General features: G+C 37.9%; 1 protein-coding gene across 1 annotated transcript; it reads right to left on the bottom strand.

Annotated features, from left to right (window-relative positions):
* Positions 1-12090: 12090 nt before the first annotated feature.
* LOC121213623 (cyclin-H1-1) lies at positions 12091-15368 on the bottom strand. The gene is made up of 11 exons (XM_041086433.1): positions 14984-15368; positions 14700-14884; positions 14369-14419; positions 14040-14112; positions 13832-13950; positions 13661-13734; positions 13227-13347; positions 13070-13138; positions 12632-12714; positions 12454-12544; positions 12091-12363 (listed from the first exon to the last, which is right to left on the bottom strand). Exons 2-9 carry the CDS (start codon positions 14757-14759, stop codon positions 12679-12681), a joined length of 603 nt encoding a protein of 200 aa, XP_040942367.1. The 5' UTR covers positions 14760-14884; positions 14984-15368; the 3' UTR covers positions 12091-12363; positions 12454-12544; positions 12632-12678.
* Positions 15369-20618: the final 5250 nt, after the last annotated feature.

The following is a 20618-nucleotide window of genomic DNA, read 5'->3' as shown; positions in this document are numbered from 1 at the left end:
AGAAGCTTTATAACTTTATTTAACCCTTCCTCGAACCGTTTACACACAACAACCTCGATTGAAATACATTCTCGAGCATATTTTCTCAATCTGACAAATTCACTTTCGTATTCAGACACTAACATACGACCCTGTTTAAGCTCAAGGAATTCTTTACATTTTTTATCAAGAAATCTCTGACTTATGTATTTCTTTCAGAATTCGGTTTGAAAGAATTCCTAGTCGATATGATCTCTTAGCACAATTGAAACCAAAGTATTCTTCCACTGATATGCTGTAACGCCCCAAAATTTCTAATTTTATTATTGTGAAAATATGACACAAATATCTGTCAGCTTTAGTGGTAATGTGTTCTGGAAGTGTTTGGGAGGTCCCAAGTTCAAGCCTTCGCTTGGGCAAATTTTGGTATTTTGAATGAAATTGGCCTTACTTTTGTTCAATAGGCTATTATTTGATTGTTGGGTAAATTAATCAGAATGGGTCTGCTAGTCTGGTGGTTAAATGGTGTCTTATTATGGTGGAGGTCTTGTGTTTGAATCCCTAGGCATGCAAGGGTATTTTTTTTTTGCTCAAATTTCAGGATAGAGTTGTGTAATAGGGGGATTCTGAGTAGTGGATGTGTAGTGGGGATTAGGGGAGAAGATTAAGGGATTTTGGGGGTTATCGAGATTTTATTTTATTTTTTTCCCATAATCGAATTTTGACTCTCTTTTCCAAAAAAATTCTACTGTCTATCCTTCCCCCTCTCCTCTTGTCGAAATCTTCTGAGCTTTTCCATCTTTCTCTTCTTTTTCTTCTTCTTGATTTTTCCCTAATCCATTTATTTTCCTTCGTTTTTGCACGCAGTTAGTGCTCGCTTAGTTTTGTTAAGTGTTTATCTTTGTTTCTGTCATGACTCTCTTTGTGACTAAAGTGGTAATGTTTTTTCTTTGCAATTTACGCATAGGGGGAAGCTCAGACTAGTGAATTCAGTGGTCTCGCCTTAACAATAGTTAAATGTAGGGTTATTGTTGGTGGTAAGTAGGGTTTCTATTCATTCTTGGTTGTTAATTCACTTGTAAATCTGTTAAATTGATGTTGAGAATCTTGATTATAGGCTTTGAAGTGCTCGAGGACTATTTTAGCATCAAACAAAACCAGGAGTGTACCCGAAACAGAAAAAAAAGGGATTCAGTAAAAAGTTGAAATTGCTTGCTATTTTAACAGTAGTAGTAGGCTAACTTTGAAAAATTGCCATAAATTGTGGAAATCAAATTAGAGGATGAAAAAAATATGAAATTAAATCTTATTGAGTCTATTTTCTAATAAAAGAAATGGTGTAAGTAATGGAATTGTAAATCGTGAGATATAATAAACTTTGTGAGGAAATGTCAGAATGAATTTGGGTTCCCCTGTTCTAATTTTGGAAAATTATCACAAATTGGAGAAATATAATTAGGAGATAAAATTTACATGTTTAAATTATTAATGAGCCTATTTTCAATAGAAACAAATGGAAACTTCATCCAAATTTTGTACCAAAAGATAATTAATTTTTATCAAAGAAGGGTCGAACCTATCAGACAGCAGAATAGGGGTAAGTTTGAAGATTTTACTATACTTATTGGTTGAACCAAAAATTCTAAAAATTTTATGGTAGAAATGTATTTGAGTCTAGTTTCAAAGATATCAAGCGGATTTTAATTCAAAATTCTGTAGCTCAATATATAAATAATTTAGTAACAGTGACTCAAGTAAATAGCTTTGAAGGAACACATAGGTAAATAGTGAAAACATATATGACTATTTAGCTAGCACGAGTTACATTAAAAATGGATCACGTGGCCAAAGCCAAATTGATCCGAGTGGGCCATATGGGCATGTGAGCCCATTTGTTTGAAAAGCTCTGTAAGGTTGCAAGGGTCGCCCAAGTCGACTATGGACCTACTATAGGGTCAGTAAGCTTTACTTAGATCCTTATTTGTTTGATCTGTCTGTCTGATTTCTATATCGAACATGACTTATGATATCTAAATGTATGCACTATTAATTGCATAATGGCATGACATATTTTGCATGTTGCATTGCATCAGGGTGGTTGATGATATTTGGAGGAAGTTTCTGAAAGGTTATTAAGCCTGTTATCTGGCAGCTCAGCTGCAACCTTCTGATTATGTGTCGCATTTCGATACCACATGGTATGTAGGGATGGGTGGGTTGATTTAATCCCCACATGGTGTGTAGGTTTGGACGAATATGGTGTGTAGAGGCTGGTGGGTAAAATTCTGATTTAATGTATCTGTATTCTGTATCTGATATGGGTAAAGGCCCTAATTATTTCTAAGACTGTATCTGAACGGGCTAAGGCCCAAACTGATTCTGTGATGGGCACAGACCCATAATGTATCTAAGTAAATTCTATTGATTATTTGTATGCATGTTTTCTGTGAGGATTACACACTGAGTTTGTGAAAACTCACACTTTCTCTGTTTAATTTCTACAGGTAATCCCCAAACTTGACGGGTTGGTGCAACAGAGGACTCGACGGTGGCCACACTTAAATTTTAGACTATTTTCTATTAATGCCTAGAATTTATTACTTATTTGGGGTTTTTGATGTATCTTCTGGACTATGGACTGGTTGGCTTTAAATTTGGGACTTTATACTATTTTTTTATGGATTTTCTTTAAAACTGGAACTCCACAAAACACGATTTTTTTTCTAAAAAAACTAAGGTTTTTCGTAAATAGAAATGATTTTCTCTAAATCAATTCTTTACAAAAGCTTCCGCTAAGAGACAAGTTTAAAAGCAAATCAACTACTTTTTTTTCGAATTAAATAAAAGCTAATTTACTGTAACGATTTTTTAACTCGACAATCTTGTCTTCAAATCCCTTTCCATGTGACATCTCTAGATTCGACCATAATGTCTAGGTCGGGTTTGGGGTGTTACATTTAGTGGTATCAGAGCTAGGTTGCAAAACTCGGCTGTGGATTTGAGTTTTAAAACTTGGTTTTAAAGAAATGAGTTTTTTAAATGGTTTGAAATATTTTTGACTAAATATGTGGTACACCGAGTCTCTGGCGTCGATTCTGTAAGTGTTATAAAAACTCTGATAAGTTTTTGAAAATATGAGTAGCATATTCTGAAACTACTATAGGTAATACACCGTACTGAGAACATTGTAGATAGTGTATACTGAAAATAGTAGCAAAATTGAAAACTGTAGTAAGACTGCGATTCGTGATAACAAACTCTAAACTTTTGATACTGTTTGGCATAAAATATCTACTAATAGATATCAAAACTGTGACTGATTCATAAAACTGTTAACACAGATAAGATACGAATTCTATGCTGAGGCACAAAGTATCCGCGGATGGGGTACTAGAGGCCGAGGTAGAGGCCGTAGAGGGGCTCGAGCTGAGTCCTCGTCGTTAGACAGCATGCAAAATCTGGATACAAGTGAGACGCCAGTTTCACCTGCTATAGAGACTGGGTCTCATGATCGCATGGTCGGGGACTACGCCTTGTCTCAGGCTATGCTGGGATATTAGAGAGGGTTTTTGGGCCCAACACTGGATCTAGGGGTCGAGGGTCAGTTACGGAATGACTCCGGTCCAATGGGTCTCAACTATTCAAGGGTGTTACTGGAGTCACCCCTAGCGTGGCCAAGTACTAGGTGGAGGCCACGGAAAGAATCATGGATAATATGGACTTTACCCCTTAACATAAATTGAAAGAAGTTGTTTCCTTTCTTCGCGATGAAGCATACCAATGGTGGTTGACTGTTAAGGAGGGCACTCAACTCGAACGATTGACATGGGATTTCTATAAGTCTGCTTTCCAAGGTAAATATGTGGGGGCAAGCTACATCGATGCTAGAAGACCTGAGTTTCTGAATCTCACGCAAGGGGATCGTTCAATGGCCAAGTATGAGGCCGAGTTTCTGAGATTGAGCCGCTATACACGAGGCATCGTGGTGACTGAATATGAGTGTTATGTCCACTTTGAAGATAGACTCAGGGATAGTTTGAGAGTTGTGATAGCTCCGCAGAAGGAGCATGACTTTTCAGCACTAGTAGAGAAGGCGAAGATTGCCAAGGAGGTGAAGCATGCTGAGCACCAAAACTAGGATAAGGAGAGAGGCAAGAATAAGAGAGATTCAGTTCTGCGATGAGGCCTAAGAAAAAGGTTAGACCTGGTGGGCCAGTTAGAGTTGGGGCCCCTGTTGCACCTATTAGGATCACGCTTTGTGGGCATTATGAAAGACGCCATTCGGGCGAATGTTGGAGGACAACTGGGGCTTGTTTAAGATGTGGGTCTACTGAGCACCGTGTTCGAGAGTGTCCGCTAAGGGTGATCAGGTGCAAGTTGCGGGTTCTGGTACTGCAAAGCCACCGAGGGTAGTTCAGCAGCCGCTGAGGGGCCGTGGTCAGGCTAGGGGTGGTAATGGTATAAGTTGTGGGTAGAGAGCACCGGGCAAAGGTGCTGGACAGGTTGAGGCAAGACAGTCGGCCCTAGTTTATGCTGTATATCGTCGAGACGATAGAGATGCTCTAGACGTCATCACGGGTACGTTCTTTATTTTTGACGTACCTTACAATAGATTGATAGATATAGGATCTACGCATTCCTATGTTGCTTGTTCTATTTCCTAAAACCTAGGATTCCAGTTGAGAGTACTTCTAGTGAGGTGACTGTGCTGAGCCCGCTGAGGAAATCTGTTAGAGTTAGCAAACTGTACAAGGATGTTCCTTTGCTGGTTTGATGGAACTTTCATTTTGGGAGTTCAATATGATATTGGGGATGGACTGGTTGGTCAAGCATCGTGTCAGTTTGGACAATGTGACTAAGAGGGTTGTATTGAGAAATGAAGGGGGTAATGAAGTAGTTGTGATTGGGGAATGTTAGAATTACTTGGCTAACGTAATCTCTGCACTGGTAGCTGAGAAACATGTTCACAAGGGATGTGAGGCATATTTGGCCTACGTACGATTTTCCGCTTCTAGGGACTCTACTGTTAAGGACATCAGAATTGTAAGGGATTTTCTAGACGTCTTTCCTGAGGAGCTACCGGGTTTACCTCTGAATCAAGAAGTGGAGTTTGGGATTGAGCTTTTTCTTGGTATAGCTCCGATGTCTATCGCCCTCTACCGAATGGCACCGAAGGAGCTTACGGAGCTTAAGGCTCAGATTTAGGAGTTATTGGATCGTGGATTCATATGTCTCCGTGGGGAGCACAGGTACTATTTGTAAAGAAGAAGGATGGATCCATGCGGATGTACCTCGACTACCGGTAACTGAACAAGATGCCATTAAGAACAAGTACCCCCTACCGAAGATAGATAATCTGTTTAACCAGTTTCAAAGAGCTTCAGTTTTCTCCAAGATTTACCTCTGATTTGGATATCCTCAATTAAGGGTTAAGGAGGCTGATGTTTATAAGACAAAGTTTAAAACTCGTTATGGTCACTACGAGTTCCTAGTGATGCCATTCAGACTGACTAATGCACCGGTAGCTTTCATGGATTTAATGAACCGAGTGTTTCAGTCCTACCTGGATCGATTTGTAATGGTGTTCATCGATGACATATTGGTTTACTTCAGGACTGAGGATGAGCCTAACGAGCACCTTAGGATTGTTCTTCAGATTTTGAGGAAAAAGCAGCTCTATGCTAAGTTCAACAAGTGCGAGTTCTAGTTACTTGAAGTAACATTTCTGGGTCATGTGGTGTCGCTGAGGGGATTCGAGTCGATCCTTAAAAAATTAAGGTTGTACTGGACTAGAAGCAACCTAAGAATGTAACACCACGAACCCGAGACCGACACCGGAGTCGGACACGAGATGTTAACAAACTTTAAAAAAAAATTTTTCCAGACACTGCCCAGTCTGAGTACTAGTCGCTTCAAAATCATATCTTGAGTTTCACAACTCAAAAATCAGTTTTGTGATTTTTCCCTGAAACTAGACTCATGTCCCCACCTATGGATTTTTTTCTAGAATTTTTGGTCGGGCCAATTAGTACAGTTTATTAGTCAAAGTCTCCCATGTTACAGGGGTCGACTACACTGACCTTTTCCCATTACGACTGGGATATCTCTCTGCACAGAGCTTCAATACTGATGCCGTTTGTTTCTATGGAAACTAGACTCAGAGAGGAATCCATACATATATGGTATGACCCCTAATTATCTCTGGTCAATTTATAGTGAATTTCCAAAGGCGGAACAGTGAATCCAGAAACTGTTCTGGCCCTGTTCCACAAGAACCCGAATATCTCTTTCTGTACTGTTCCTATAATTGTTTCGTTACTTCCATATGAAAGTAGATTCATCAAGGTTCGATTAAATAATTTATTCACTATTTAATTCCACTCCTACGAATTCTTGTGATTTTTCCAATCCACACCACTGCTGCTATCAGCTTCTGTTTTCAAAGTGAACCTTACCTAATTTGGGGTTTCATGGACCAACTAGGGCCTTGTCATACATAAGCCCACATATGATCATACTTAGCCATTCTAGTGGCTGATCATTTGCTCAACACTTCCATTCCAACATAGTTACATCATGAAACCATCTATACATTCATAAATACGAATGGTCTAATGCCATACTCCACTTCTACAAGCCATTTTCGCATGGCTGTACACTTATACATTTCATAAAGTACTCGAAAGACAACAATGGGTAGTCCTATACATGCCATAACAAAATTCAACCAAAATAGTACCCAAAAGAGCCTTTGATAGTGTGGGCGACTTCGACTTCAAGATCCCGAGTCCGATAGCTGGAGAACCAAAAATCTATAAAACAGAGGAGCAATGTAACGAGTAAGCAATTTATGCTTAGTAAGTTTGAGCAAGGAATTCCAGCATAAACAAAGAATATCACACATTTAGCTAAACGGAATATTTCATAATACGCAATTTATCGATATTAAACTTGCTTCACAACATTAACAACCCTTATGCACATACACAATAGACTAACTTAGCCGAAGGCCGATAGCTCGTTTATCAACTGAGCGAACATTTATTTGTAAGGGCTCGATTTAATTCAATACATACGTAACATATCCCCATATTGGGATGTTTTTCGAGTATTCGCTGGAATTTTACAGCAAGCTCATTCATTACCAAATCACGTACCTTCGGGATTTAACCGGATATAGCTCCTCGTTCAAATGCCTTCGGGACATAGCCCGGATTTAGTAACTCACACAATGCCTTCGGGACATAACCCGGATTTAACAACTCGCACGAATGCCTTCGGGACTTAACCCGGCTTTAATAACTCGCACGAATGCCTTCGGGACTTAACCCGGATTTAGTATCTCGCACAAAGGCCTTCGGATCTTAGTCCGGATATATTCGCTTAGCACAAAGCCTTCGGGACTTAGCCCGGACAGCATTCAATTAATCATGCACATCTCACAATAATTCATGGCACATTCATATTTCATTTTCGTTTACGAAACTCAAACACAAGGCACATATTGTCCTTGCACATTCGGCTCAATAGCCACACATAGAGCATGATTTAATCACATCGAAATTTAAGCTCTCTTACTCAAGAACTTACCTCGGGTGTTGTCGAACGATTCCGCTAGCTATTCAACCACTTTTTCCTTCCCTTTATCGGTTTTATTTCCCCTTTGCTCTTGAGCTTAATCAAACAAATAAATTGATTTCATCATTTAGGCATCAAAAGATGAACACAAGGCACTTAGCCCATATTTATACATTAGACATTAAAGTCTCATACATGCAAACATCATGCATCAACACAACATATTAGCTAATTTCTTTACCCTTGGCCGAATATGCATGTCCATTTTTGGGGTCGATTTCAACACTTAATACACACATATACACACTAGTAAAGCATCCTCCCCCTTTTCATCAATTTAACACATGCATTGCTCATTAACATGCAAAGTTACATTCGGCCTTAGCACACATCTTGCTAGCCGATTCTTCTCCATTTAACAACCAATGCACATATGTGCTCACACAAAAAAAATGCTAAAAAGGAGGTTCAAGAATCATCAAGCCATCATCACATGCATCATTAACAAGCTTCATATTTTGCATGCAATGGCATTAACACCACCTCCACCTAGGCCGAATCTTAACTCATCCTCATGCCTCATCACCACAACATCAAACATCAACCAAGAATGATTCATCCATGGTCAAGTGCCATTTCCATCACATAGCAAGATTTAGACCATGGGTTAGGTAGAACTCAAGCTAACAACTAAAACATGCATGCCTCTCATGGAACATCATCAAACATACCTTAGCCTAGCTACATGCATGGCCGAATCTCTTCACCTTTCTTCTTCTTTCCTCCTTAAAATTTTTGGCCAAGGATGAACCAAAGGATGAGAAAATTTTTCTTTGTTTTTCTTTCTAGTTTTTGGCAAGCATGAAGATGAGAAAAGGATGAACAAAATTCCCCCCCTTTCTCTTCTTTAGCTCACGGCAATGGGGGGACAAACACTACACACACATTTTTTTTTCTTTTGTTTTCCATTTCTTTATTACCCATACTCCTTATTTTATTCTTCCACTAACAAAACATGTTTCATGACATGTTTTACCCATCCTTCCTTGTCATGGCCGGCCACTACTCATTAGGGGGGAATTTGACATGCAAGTCCCCCCCCTTTGTCCACATGCACTAATAGGTCCTCACACATTGACCTATCACATTTTAGAATTTTCTCACATAAGTCCTATTGACTAAATTCACATGAAATCAACCAAATTGAAGCTTGAAATTTTCACACATTCATAATTACATATTCTACACAATAAGTATCACATTCAAACATTTCGGTGACTCGGTTTAGCGGTCCCGAAACCACTTCCCGACTAGGGTCAACTTTGGGCTGTCACAACTCTCCCCCACTTAAGAAATTTTCGTCCCCGAAAATCTTACCGGTAAATAGGTTTGGGTATCGTTCTTTCATCGAGCTCTCGGTCTCCCAAGTTGCTTCCTCGATCCCGTGTTTGAGCCATAACACCTTTACTAGCGGAACTCTTTTGTTTCGCAACTCCTTCACTTCACGAGCTAGGATACGCATCGGTTCTTCTTCATAGCTCATGTCGACTTGAATTTCAACCTCTGATGGGCTAATTATATGCGATGGATCAGATCGATAGCGTCGAAGCATCGAAACATGAAAGACGTCATGAATCTTTTCAAGCTCCGGGGGCAAAATCAATCTATATACAACTGGACCAACTCGTTCGGAGATTTTGTACGGCCCAATGAATCTTGGGCTCAACTTGCCCTTACGGCCGAACCTGAGTATCTTTTTCCAAGGTGAAACCTTAAGGAACACTTTGTCTCCCACCTGATACTCGATGTCTTTTCGTTTCAAATCTGCGTACGATTTCTGACGATCCGTGGCTACCTTCAGACTTTCACGGATTACCTTTACTTTCTGTTCAGCATCTCTAATCAAATCAACTCCGAAAATTTTGCTTTCACCGAGCTCGGTCCAAAACAATGGTGTACGGCATTTACGACCGTACAAAGCCTCGTAAGGTGCCATCTTAATACTTGATTGAAAACTATTGTTGTAAGCGAATTCAATCAAAGGTAAATACCGTTCCCATGAACTACTGAACTCGAGGATGCAACATCTCAACATATCCTCAAGTATCTGAATTATCCTCTCGGATTGACCATCGGTTTGGGGGTGAAAAGCAGTGCTAAAATGCAGCTTGGTACCCAGAGCTTCTTGCAATTTCTTCCAAAATCGTGAGGTGAATCTCGGATCTCTATCCGACACGATAGAAACAGGTACCCCGTGTAATCTCACAATTTGATAAACGTACAATTCAGCTAGTTTCTCTAATGAAAAATCCGTACGTACGGGGATGAAATGAGCCGACTTAGTCAGTCTATCAACAATAACCCATATCGCATCCTTCTTACTTGCTGACAAGGGCAGTCCGGACACAAAGTCCATTGTGACTCGATCCCATTTCCACTCGGGTATCATGATCGGCTGGAGTAATCCTGAAGGCACTTGATGTTCCGCTTTCACTTGTTGACATATTAAACATCTCGAAACAAAGTCAGAGATGTCCCGTTTCATACCATGCCACCAAAATTGACGTTTCAAATCATTGTACATTTTCGTACTCCCCGGGTGAATTGACATTCGGCTACAATGGGCTTCGTTCAGAATCATCGAAATGAGTTCCGAATTCCTTGGAACACACAAACGATTTCTGAACCTCAAACAATCATCATCATCAATTTGAAACTCCGATTCCTCGTTCGGAAAACACTTAGAGCACGTTTGGTTCGCTGTATTGGATTAGAGGTGTATTGGATTGGATTAGAGGTGTAATGGAATAGAGGTGTAATAGCAAATCAACTGTTTGGTTGAATGTAATGGAATAGAGGCGTAATAGTAAAACTGTGTTTGGTTGAATGTAATAGAGGTGTAATAGCATAATGGAGAAAACTAAAATGACCAGAATACCCTTAGCATAAATTTGTTTTGGTAAATGATTATTGTTATTGTTATTTAAATTTTAATAAGATTATTTATTATCAAAAATAAATAATTTAATCATATTTAAACATAATTATTATTTAATATATTTTAATTAAAATATATAATTTAATAAAATTCTTAATAATTAGCAGAAATTTGTTTTGGTAAATTATTTTATTTAAATTTTAATAAGATTAATATCAATAATAAATAATTTAATCATATTTAAACATAATTATTATTAAATATATTTTAATTAAAATATATAATTTAATAAAATTCTTAATAATTAATATTCTTATATGAATTTACTCAAACCATAATATATGATACTGTAAAATATAAAATAACATAATTATTATTAAATATAATATAATTAAAATATATAATTTAATAAAATTCTTAATAATTAATATTCTTATATGAATTTACTCAAATCATAATATATGATTATAACTAATATGATTTAATTAAATATATGATTTAATAAAATTTAAAATTATTATAACTAATATGATTATAGTTTATGAATTTGTATAATTTAAAATAATAATTATTACATATAATTTAATAATAATATATAATTTCATAAAATTCTTGATAGTAAAAATTTTCTTATATGAATTTATACAATTTAAAATAATTAATATTAAATATAATTATATAGTGATATATAATTTCATAAAATTCTTAATAATAAAATGTTCTTATATGAATTTACTAAATTTAATCATATAACTTGAGAATTATATTATGCATAAACATAATTAACTTATATTAAGAAAAGGTTAGATGAAAATGAAATTGTACATTAAAATCCATATGTTATATAGTTTTACAACATCAAAAAGTTTGAACATTGATATTTAATGGTAAGAAAGAAATCTCCTAACCCATTCCAATCGGGCAATTGAAGGTAAACTAAAGAAAACGATCATTTAAGTTGGATGGTCGGGAATTTTACTCAATGCATCATACCGCTGATCATCGGTTTTCAATCTTGAAATTAGGGTTCATGATCATAATAGTAATAATAACTTGGGTTTTCAACTTTTTGTCCTATTCAAAGATTAGTCCCCATAAATGAAAGCTCCCTTTAGTGGAAACTTAATTACGGGGTGATCTTGGTTCATGAATCAATTGAATTAAGTTCCTGATTCAATAAGGTAATTCAAGTACTCTCGGAATTTCAATCTGGACAAGGTCTTCATGGACTATCAAAGAAAAATGACTTTTGAGCAATGGTTTGAGCCACCAAAGGACTGCAGGCAAAAAATTATTATATTTTTACTATTCAAGCAAATAAAATATATGAGATGGTCCAAAATTCCTGCACTCTGCAGTTGTTTTATGCAAAATTTGACCAAAAAATCCCTTTCTATAAATGTGGAGGTTCATAATTGTGGATAAGCTTTAAAATAGCAGAGTAACAAATCTTTTAACAATATATAATACAATTTGGAGACCTGGATTTGTAGTAATTAAGTCCAATTCATTTCTGTTTTTATCATCTTCAATGACTTGAATCTAATGAATAAATATGAAAAAAATCTGCAAGAGTACAGCAACCACATCTGACATTGGAGTAAAAAAGCTTACTTCATTCATATTATTAAGAAACTAATTACAAGTGCTAATCCAACTACATTAAAGAGGAAAGCTTTCTTCATCAAATATTATTAAAGAACTAATTCCTAATTCCAAAATGCTAATCCAAAAGAAAAAAAGAAAAGAAAGTGACCCAATCCGAGCATGTTATATGATCATATGGTTAAGCAAAAGGGGTTGTTGCATAGGTTTCACCTCATCATCACCGTGCATCCTAGCCTTCCTAGCTTGAATACCATAAGAATCTAATGCAGAAGATCGCATTAAGTTAAAAAAGTTCGATAACTATTGATGCATTAAAGCATTTTTGAAGAACTGTACTTCTAATTATGTACCTTGGTTAACAGCAATGACCTCTTTGTTTGAAATGATCTCTATAGTCTCTTGTGTCATATTCCTTATGTCGCAGCCGAGAAGAAGAGGAGCTTGCAATAGCATTCATGTTTTTCAGACCAGATATGCAACATCATGCATATCAACAAGCATAAAAAAGGTGAATATCAATTGTAATACCTTGGAAATAGCCCATAAGCTGAAATGTACTATATATTCATCTTTCGTCATCCCTCCATTCCCGATCTCAAGCATGTCCGGATCTATCGATATAACAAGAATTGTAATCACAAAACATTTAATATGGTTCAAAAAAAATTGCAGAACTAGAGGCAGCCTATGTTTGAGAAACAGAATAAACCAAGAGGCAGCCTATGTTACGGACTGAAGTTCAACTACTGGAACACAACATGTATGCACGAACATGCCAAAATCTATCATGGATTTATCGTGTTACAAACTATATAACACCTTAAATGCAATACGACATAGAAAAATAATAATAACACGACAAGGGAAAACAAATGATTACCCCAAATAACAACTTAAGATTTACTTGTAAATATATTTTACAACTATAGAAGGAAGAACAAAAGGATAATCAGTAACCAAACCCACCTCCATGTCATTGACAAAACCTTCAACTGAACGATAGGGTGCATAAACAATGAGATCAAATTCCAGACTCTGCAAATCCAGTTATGTACTTTTGAGAAGCACAAGCAAAAGAAAAAAGCAAGACTAAAAGAAAAAGGAAGGAGAACAGTAGCCATACCTGAGACACTATCATCTCGTAATTGAGAATCATTTGATGATCCTGTGAAATCCCCTTACCAAGCTCCTCTGCTGACACATGATTTTCTTCTATCTTACACGCCGCATACACACAGGTTAACCTAGAGTTATAAAGAAACTTTTCCAATTTAACAATTACATTATTCTCTAAAGAAAGTTTAGTATTCAATGGTGATTATCAGTCAAAGTAACATTTCTTCCACCACCACATACGAAATGACAAAGTCAGGGACAATATACAAATTCCAAACAGTATGTTGCTTACCTGATATTTTCATACATTTTTAAAATAGCACATGATGCATTTTTCTAACATACTCTTAAGCACAAATCAGAATGACTCATCCAGCATATTACATGCAGAGATAAAGGGCATTGGAGCTTGTATCTGAAAGAGATGTAGAAGACTCGTACATTATATGTTTTGGATGATGTTCCATGACCGACCATTGCAGGTAAAACCTTTTGAAATAAATTAGAGCAGTTGCCTGCAAAACATGAACCACAAACAGAATCACATTGATCATGGCCTCATATTTATTTATAGTATGACCATTATCCAAAAAAAAAAAAGGTAGTAAGTACCTGAATTTTATTAGGAAAGTAGAATGCACTACAAACTTCTCGAAGTTTGTTCTCATAAAACACTCGCATGAACTGTTCTTCTTCAATGTTAAGAGGTTTTGGACGAGAATGCTTGTCAGCTGACATGAACAATCAAAATATTACATGGTACGCTCGATGACCTAGCACCTCACAATAGAACTAAAAAGTAAAAGAAAATTTCATTTACCATTATCTCTTGCAATAGGTTCAGGGTATGATAGTGAACCATCAGCGTCTACTTCCATTTGTGTTGTCCCATACTTCAGAATAAATCAGCAAGTCAGCTTCAATAAAATGAACACCAGAAAGAAAATTTCCACTAGGAATGGTTTCAATAATGGTGGTTTGCAACTGACAACATTTAAATGCTTCTAATGGGAAGTAAAGAAGGGAGTTCAACACCAATTTCATCTAATCTACTAAAACGATAATCCGAAGGTACACTATGCAAACACACACTCAAGCTCGCGCATATAGACATACATACAAAACTGAAAAGAAAGGACTCTGTCATACCTTCTCCAGTGCTTGTATTGCTCTTTGATTTGCAGCCTTGTATTTCTCAACCTATATCAGCAAAAAAAAAATTAAAAACAAAACACAAAAGAACCTAATTTAAACTTGAGAAAGTTCTCAATTAATTGCAATTCCTACTTTTCTATCTTTTCAATCTCTTCTTACATAATAAAGCATCCATGAAGAAAATTAAGCAAAAAACATTAACACCAGCAGCTTGTAATCAATATAAACAGTGGAAACGGAAAAACATTGCAAAGAAAAACAATTGGTTTTTTCCTCACATTTAAGAAACAATGAAATTTCTCTTTTTTTCTTTCATATTATTTACCAGTTCTTGAGGCGAGAAGATCCAGTTAGCTCTATGAGTCGATGTATGAAAATCAGCCATGAAGAACTCAGTAACTCGGTAGCCCCTGACTCAGCAATTCGATCGCAGCTACGCAAAATAATTTCTCCAGCCACTCAACACACTCACATCTCCCCAAATTTTAAATTCACAGTGTTTATCATCACCTGATAATCATATATGGAAAATTAAGGAATTAACAAAAGACTGAATGAAACAGAGGGTTAAAAAACCCAAAAACAGTAGGAAAATAATTTGAGAATTACTTGATTGAGAGGATCAAAGAAGGGAAATTAGTGGTAGATCTTTCGTAGCTGTTCAATCCAGATGAAGAGAAAGGACGGCGACTCTACTTTGTGGGGGGCTCTAAAATATAAAAGGAATTTAACGGTGAGGGAAGAGGTTCATGCACGGAAGAGGAGAGGGTCGGGTAGGGAGGGAGGGTAAAACAGGGAGATGGGGAGGGAGGCCGGAAGTAATAGCTAATACAGCGAAAAGGGAAGGGATTGGAAAACACGGGAATTTGGGGATTAGGGGCGTAACCGATTACGCGCGTAATACCTATTACAGCGAACCAAACGCCGGAATAGGGGCGTAATGTAATACACACGTAATCGGGGCGTAATGGATTGGGTAATACGGCGAACCAAACACAGTGTTAGCCCGTTTTGCAACCAATTCATCATCGACTTTCTGAGCTTCACGAATTTGGTGAGTCAACAATGGTTTAGCTTTTAATTCAGCTACTAACACACTGTCTGGTAGAACAGACAAATGCACGTTCATCGCTCGAAAAGCAAACAATGGCTTCCGGCTTAAGGCGTCCGCAACCACGTTAGCCTTTCCCGGGTGGTAATCAATGACAAGCTCGTAATCTTTCAACAACTCAAGCCAACGTCTTTGTCGCAGATTCAAGTCTCGTTGAGTCATCAAATATTTGAGACTTTTGTGATCCGAAAATACATGGAACTTCTCACCAAACAGATAATGTCGCCATATTTTTAAAGCAAACACGATGGCAGCTAATTCGAGATCATGGGTCGGATAATTCCTCTCGTGTGGCTTCAATTGTCTCGACGCATAGGCCACGACTCGACCTTCTTGCATCAATACGCAACCCAACCCAAGTAGGGATGCGTCACTATAAATGACAAACTCTTTACCTGATTCGGGTTGCACCAAAATTGGAGCTTCAGTCAAATGAGTTTTCAGTTGGTCGAAACTTTTCTGACATTTCTCCGTCCACTCGAACTTAACATCCTTTTGAAGTAGCTTCGTCATTGGTGTGGCTATCATCGAGAAACCTTTCACAAATCGTCGGTAATAACCGGCGAGCCCCAAAAAGCTCCGAACTTCAGTAACGTTTCTCGGACGTTTCTCGGAGTCGGACACGAGATGTTAACAAACTTTAAAAAAAAAATTTTCCAGACACTGCCCAGTCTGAGTACTAGTCGCTTCAAAAATCATATCTTGAGTTTCACAACTCAAAAATCAGTTTTGTGATTTTTCCCTGAAACTAGACTCATGTCCCCACCTATGGATTTTTTTCTAGAATTTTTGGTCGGGCCAATTAGTACAGTTTATTAGTCAAAGTCTCCCATGTTACAGGGGTCGACTACACTGCCTTTTCCCATTACGACTGGGATATCTCTCTGCACAGAGCTTCAATACTGATGCCGTTTGTTTCTATGGAAACTAGACTCAGAGAGGAATCCATACATATATGGTATGACCCCTAATTATCTCTGGTCAATTTATAGTGAATTTCCAAAGGCGGAACAGTGAATCCAGAAACTGTTCTGGCCCTGTTCCACAAGAACCCGAATATCTCTTTCTGTACTGTTCCTATAATTGTTTCGTTACTTCCATATGAAAGTAGATTCATCAAGGTTCGATTACATAATTTATTCACTATTTAATTCCACTCCTACGAATTCTTGTGATTTTTCCAATCCACACCACTGCTGCTATCAGCTTCTGTTTTCAAAGTGAACCTTACCTAATTTGGGGTTTCATGGACCAACTAGGGCCTTGTCATACATAAGCCCACATATGATCATACTTAGCCATTCTAGTGGCTGATCATTTGCTCAACACTTCCATTCCAACATAGTTACATCATGAAACCATCTATACATTCATAAATACGAATGGTCTAATGCCATACTCCACTTCTACAAGCCATTTTCGCATGGCTGTACACTTATACATTTCATAAAGTACTCGAAAGACAACAATGGGTAGTCCTATACATGCCATAACAAAATTCAACCAAAATAGTACCCAAAAGAGCCTTTGATAGTGTGGGCGACTTCGACTTCAAGATCCCGAGTCCGATAGCTGGAGAACCAAAAATCTATAAAACAGAGGAGCAATGTAACGAGTAAGCAATTTATGCTTAGTAAGTTTGAGCAAGGAATTCCAGCATAAACAAAGAATATCACACATTTAGCTAAACGGAATATTTCATAATACGCAATTTATCGATATTAAACTTGCTTCACAACATTAACAACCCTTATGCACATACACAATAGACTAACTTAGCCGAAGGCCGATAGCTCGTTTATCAACTGAGCGAACATTTATTTGTAAGGGCTCGATTTAATTCAATACATACGTAACATATCCCCATATTGGGATGTTTTTCGAGTATTCGCTGGAATTTTACAGCAAGCTCATTCATTACCAAATCACGTACCTTCGGGATTTAACCGGATATAGCTCCTCGTTCAAATGCCTTCGGGACATAGCCCGGATTTAGTAACTCACACAATGCCTTCGGGACATAACCCGGATTTAACAACTCGCACGAATGCCTTCGGGACTTAACCCGGCTTTAATAACTCGCACGAATGCCTTCGGGACTTAACCCGGATTTAGTATCTCGCACAAAGGCCTTCGGATCTTAGTCCGGATATATTCGCTTAGCACAAAGCCTTCGGGACTTAGCCCGGACAGCATTCAATTAATCATGCACATCTCACAATAATTCATGGCACATTCATATTTCATTTTCGTTTACGAAACTCAAACACAAGGCACATATTGTCCTTGCACATTCGGCTCAATAGCCACACATAGAGCATGATTTAATCACATCGAAATTTAAGCTCTCTTACTCAAGAACTTACCTCGGGTGTTGTCGAACGATTCCGCTAGCTATTCAACCACTTTTTCCTTCCCTTTATCGGTTTTATTTCCCCTTTGCTCTTGAGCTTAATCAAACAAATAAATTGATTTCATCATTTAGGCATCAAAAGATGAACACAAGGCACTTAGCCCATATTTATACATTAGACATTAAAGTCTCATACATGCAAACATCATGCATCAACACAACATATTAGCTAATTTCTTTACCCTTGGCCGAATATGCATGTCCATTTTTGGGGTCGATTTCAACACTTAATACACACATATACACACTAGTAAAGCATCCTCCCCCTTTTCATCAATTTAACACATGCATTGCTCATTAACATGCAAAGTTACATTCGGCCTTAGCACACATCTTGCTAGCCGATTCTTCTCCATTTAACAACCAATGCACATATGTGCTCACACAAAAAAAATGCTAAAAAGGAGGTTCAAGAATCATCAAGCCATCATCACATGCATCATTAACAAGCTTCATATTTTGCATGCAATGGCATTAACACCACCTCCACCTAGGCCGAATCTTAACTCATCCTCATGCCTCATCACCACAACATCAAACATCAACCAAGAATGATTCATCCATGGTCAAGTGCCATTTCCATCACATAGCAAGATTTAGACCATGGGTTAGGTAGAACTCAAGCTAACAACTAAAACATGCATGCCTCTCATGGAACATCATCAAACATACCTTAGCCTAGCTACATGCATGGCCGAATCTCTTCACCTTTCTTCTTCTTTCCTCCTTAAAATTTTTGGCCAAGGATGAACCAAAGGATGAGAAAATTTTTCTTTGTTTTTCTTTCTAGTTTTTGGCAAGCATGAAGATGAGAAAAGGATGAACAAAATTCCCCCCCTTTCTCTTCTTTAGCTCAAGCAATGGGGGACAAACACTACACACACATTTTTTTTTCTTTTGTTTTCCATTTCTTTATTACCCATACTCCTTATTTTATTCTTCCACTAACAAAACATGTTTCATGACATGTTTTACCCATCCTTCCTTGTCATGGCCGGCCACTACTCATTAGGGGGGGAATTTGACATGCAAGTCCCCCCCCTTTGTCCACATGCACTAATAGGTCCTCACACATTGACCTATCACATTTTAGAATTTTCTCACATAAGTCCTATTGACTAAATTCACATGAAATCAACCAAATTGAAGCTTGAAATTTTCACACATTCATAATTACATATTCTACACAATAAGTATCACATTCAAACATTTCGGTGACTCGGTTTAGCGGTCCTGAAACCACTTCCCGACTAGGGTCAACTTTGGGCTGTCACAAAGAATGTGTCTGAGATCCACAGCTTTTTGGGGCTGACAGGTTATTACCTATGGTTTGTGGAAGGATTTTCACTGATCGTAGCACCCTTGACTAAGATATTACGTAAAGGTGTACCGTTTGACTGGACTAATGCGTAGTAAGATTGTACTGACTAAGGCCCCTGTTCTGATACAGTTGGAGCCTGGAAAGGAGTTCACTATTTGTAGTGATGCATCACATGTCGATTTGGGATGTGTGTTGATGTAGGATGGTAAGGTGGTAGCCTATGCATCTCGTCAGCTTAAGACCCATGAGGTGAATTATCTGAAGCATGACTTGGAGTCGGCCGTTGTGGTATTTGCACTGAAAATCTAAATGCATTATTTGTATGGTGAAAAGTGTATCAACTACACTAATCATAAGGGCCTCAAATATCTCCTCACTCAGAAAGAACTTCATCTTAGGCAGTCCAGATGGATTGAGCTGCTTAAAGACTATGACTGCACCATTGAGTACCACCCCGGCAAGGCCAATGTGGTGGCCGATGCATTGAGCCGTAGAGCTAAGACCAATCTGAGAGTGAAGTTTGCTCGACTTAGCCTATTCAACGATAGAAGTCTGTTGGCAGAACTTCAGATCAAACCGACATGGATTGAATAGATTCAAGGTAAACAGTTTGGGAATAAGTCTCTCAGGTTGCGTTTTCGTTAGGTTGAGAATGGTGGCACTACTGATTTTGGGGTAAACAGTGATAGTGTACTTTGTTTTCACGGTCAATTTTGTGTACCGAATGATGAGGATTTAAGGTAGTCAATTCTAAGAGAGGCACATGGTAGTCCCTATACTATGTATCCCGACAGGAACAAGATGCATCAAGATCTTCGGGAATTGTATTGGTGGTCAGGGTTGAAGTGTGAGGTTACTGACTTCGTTGCTCACTGTTTGACTTGTCAACAGGTTAAGGTTGGGCATCAGTTATCTTTGGGTTTGCTACAGTCAATTAAGATACCGTTATGGAAATGGGAATGAGTAACGATGGACTTCGTTAGTGGGTTGCCTCTAACACCTACTAACAAGGATTCTGTCTGGGTCATCATGGATTGATTGACCAAGTCTGCTCACTTCATCCTAGTAAAGACAGACTTTTCTCTTCAGAAATTAGCTAAGCTATACATATCGGAAATAGTGAGTTGCATGGGGTTCCTGTCTTAATTATTTTTTATCGGGATCCTCATTTCACGTCTCGGTTCTGGGAGAAGCTTCATGAGGCTCTGGGTTCAAGATTAGACTTTAGTACTGCTTTCCATCGTTAGACAGATGGTCAGTCGAAGAGGGTGATTCAAATACTAGAGGACATGTTGAGGAGCTGTGTTATTGATTTCTGAGGCAGTTGGGAGGAGTACTTACCGTTAGCTGATTTTGCCTACAATAATAGTTTCCAGTCTAGCATCCAGATGGCACCTTA

The sequence above is a fragment of the Gossypium hirsutum genome, chromosome D01 (genome assembly GCF_007990345.1).
Source record: "Gossypium hirsutum isolate 1008001.06 chromosome D01, Gossypium_hirsutum_v2.1, whole genome shotgun sequence".
NCBI classification, from domain to species: domain Eukaryota; kingdom Viridiplantae; phylum Streptophyta; class Magnoliopsida; order Malvales; family Malvaceae; genus Gossypium; species Gossypium hirsutum.
This window is presented reverse-complemented; position numbering and strand designations above follow the sequence as displayed.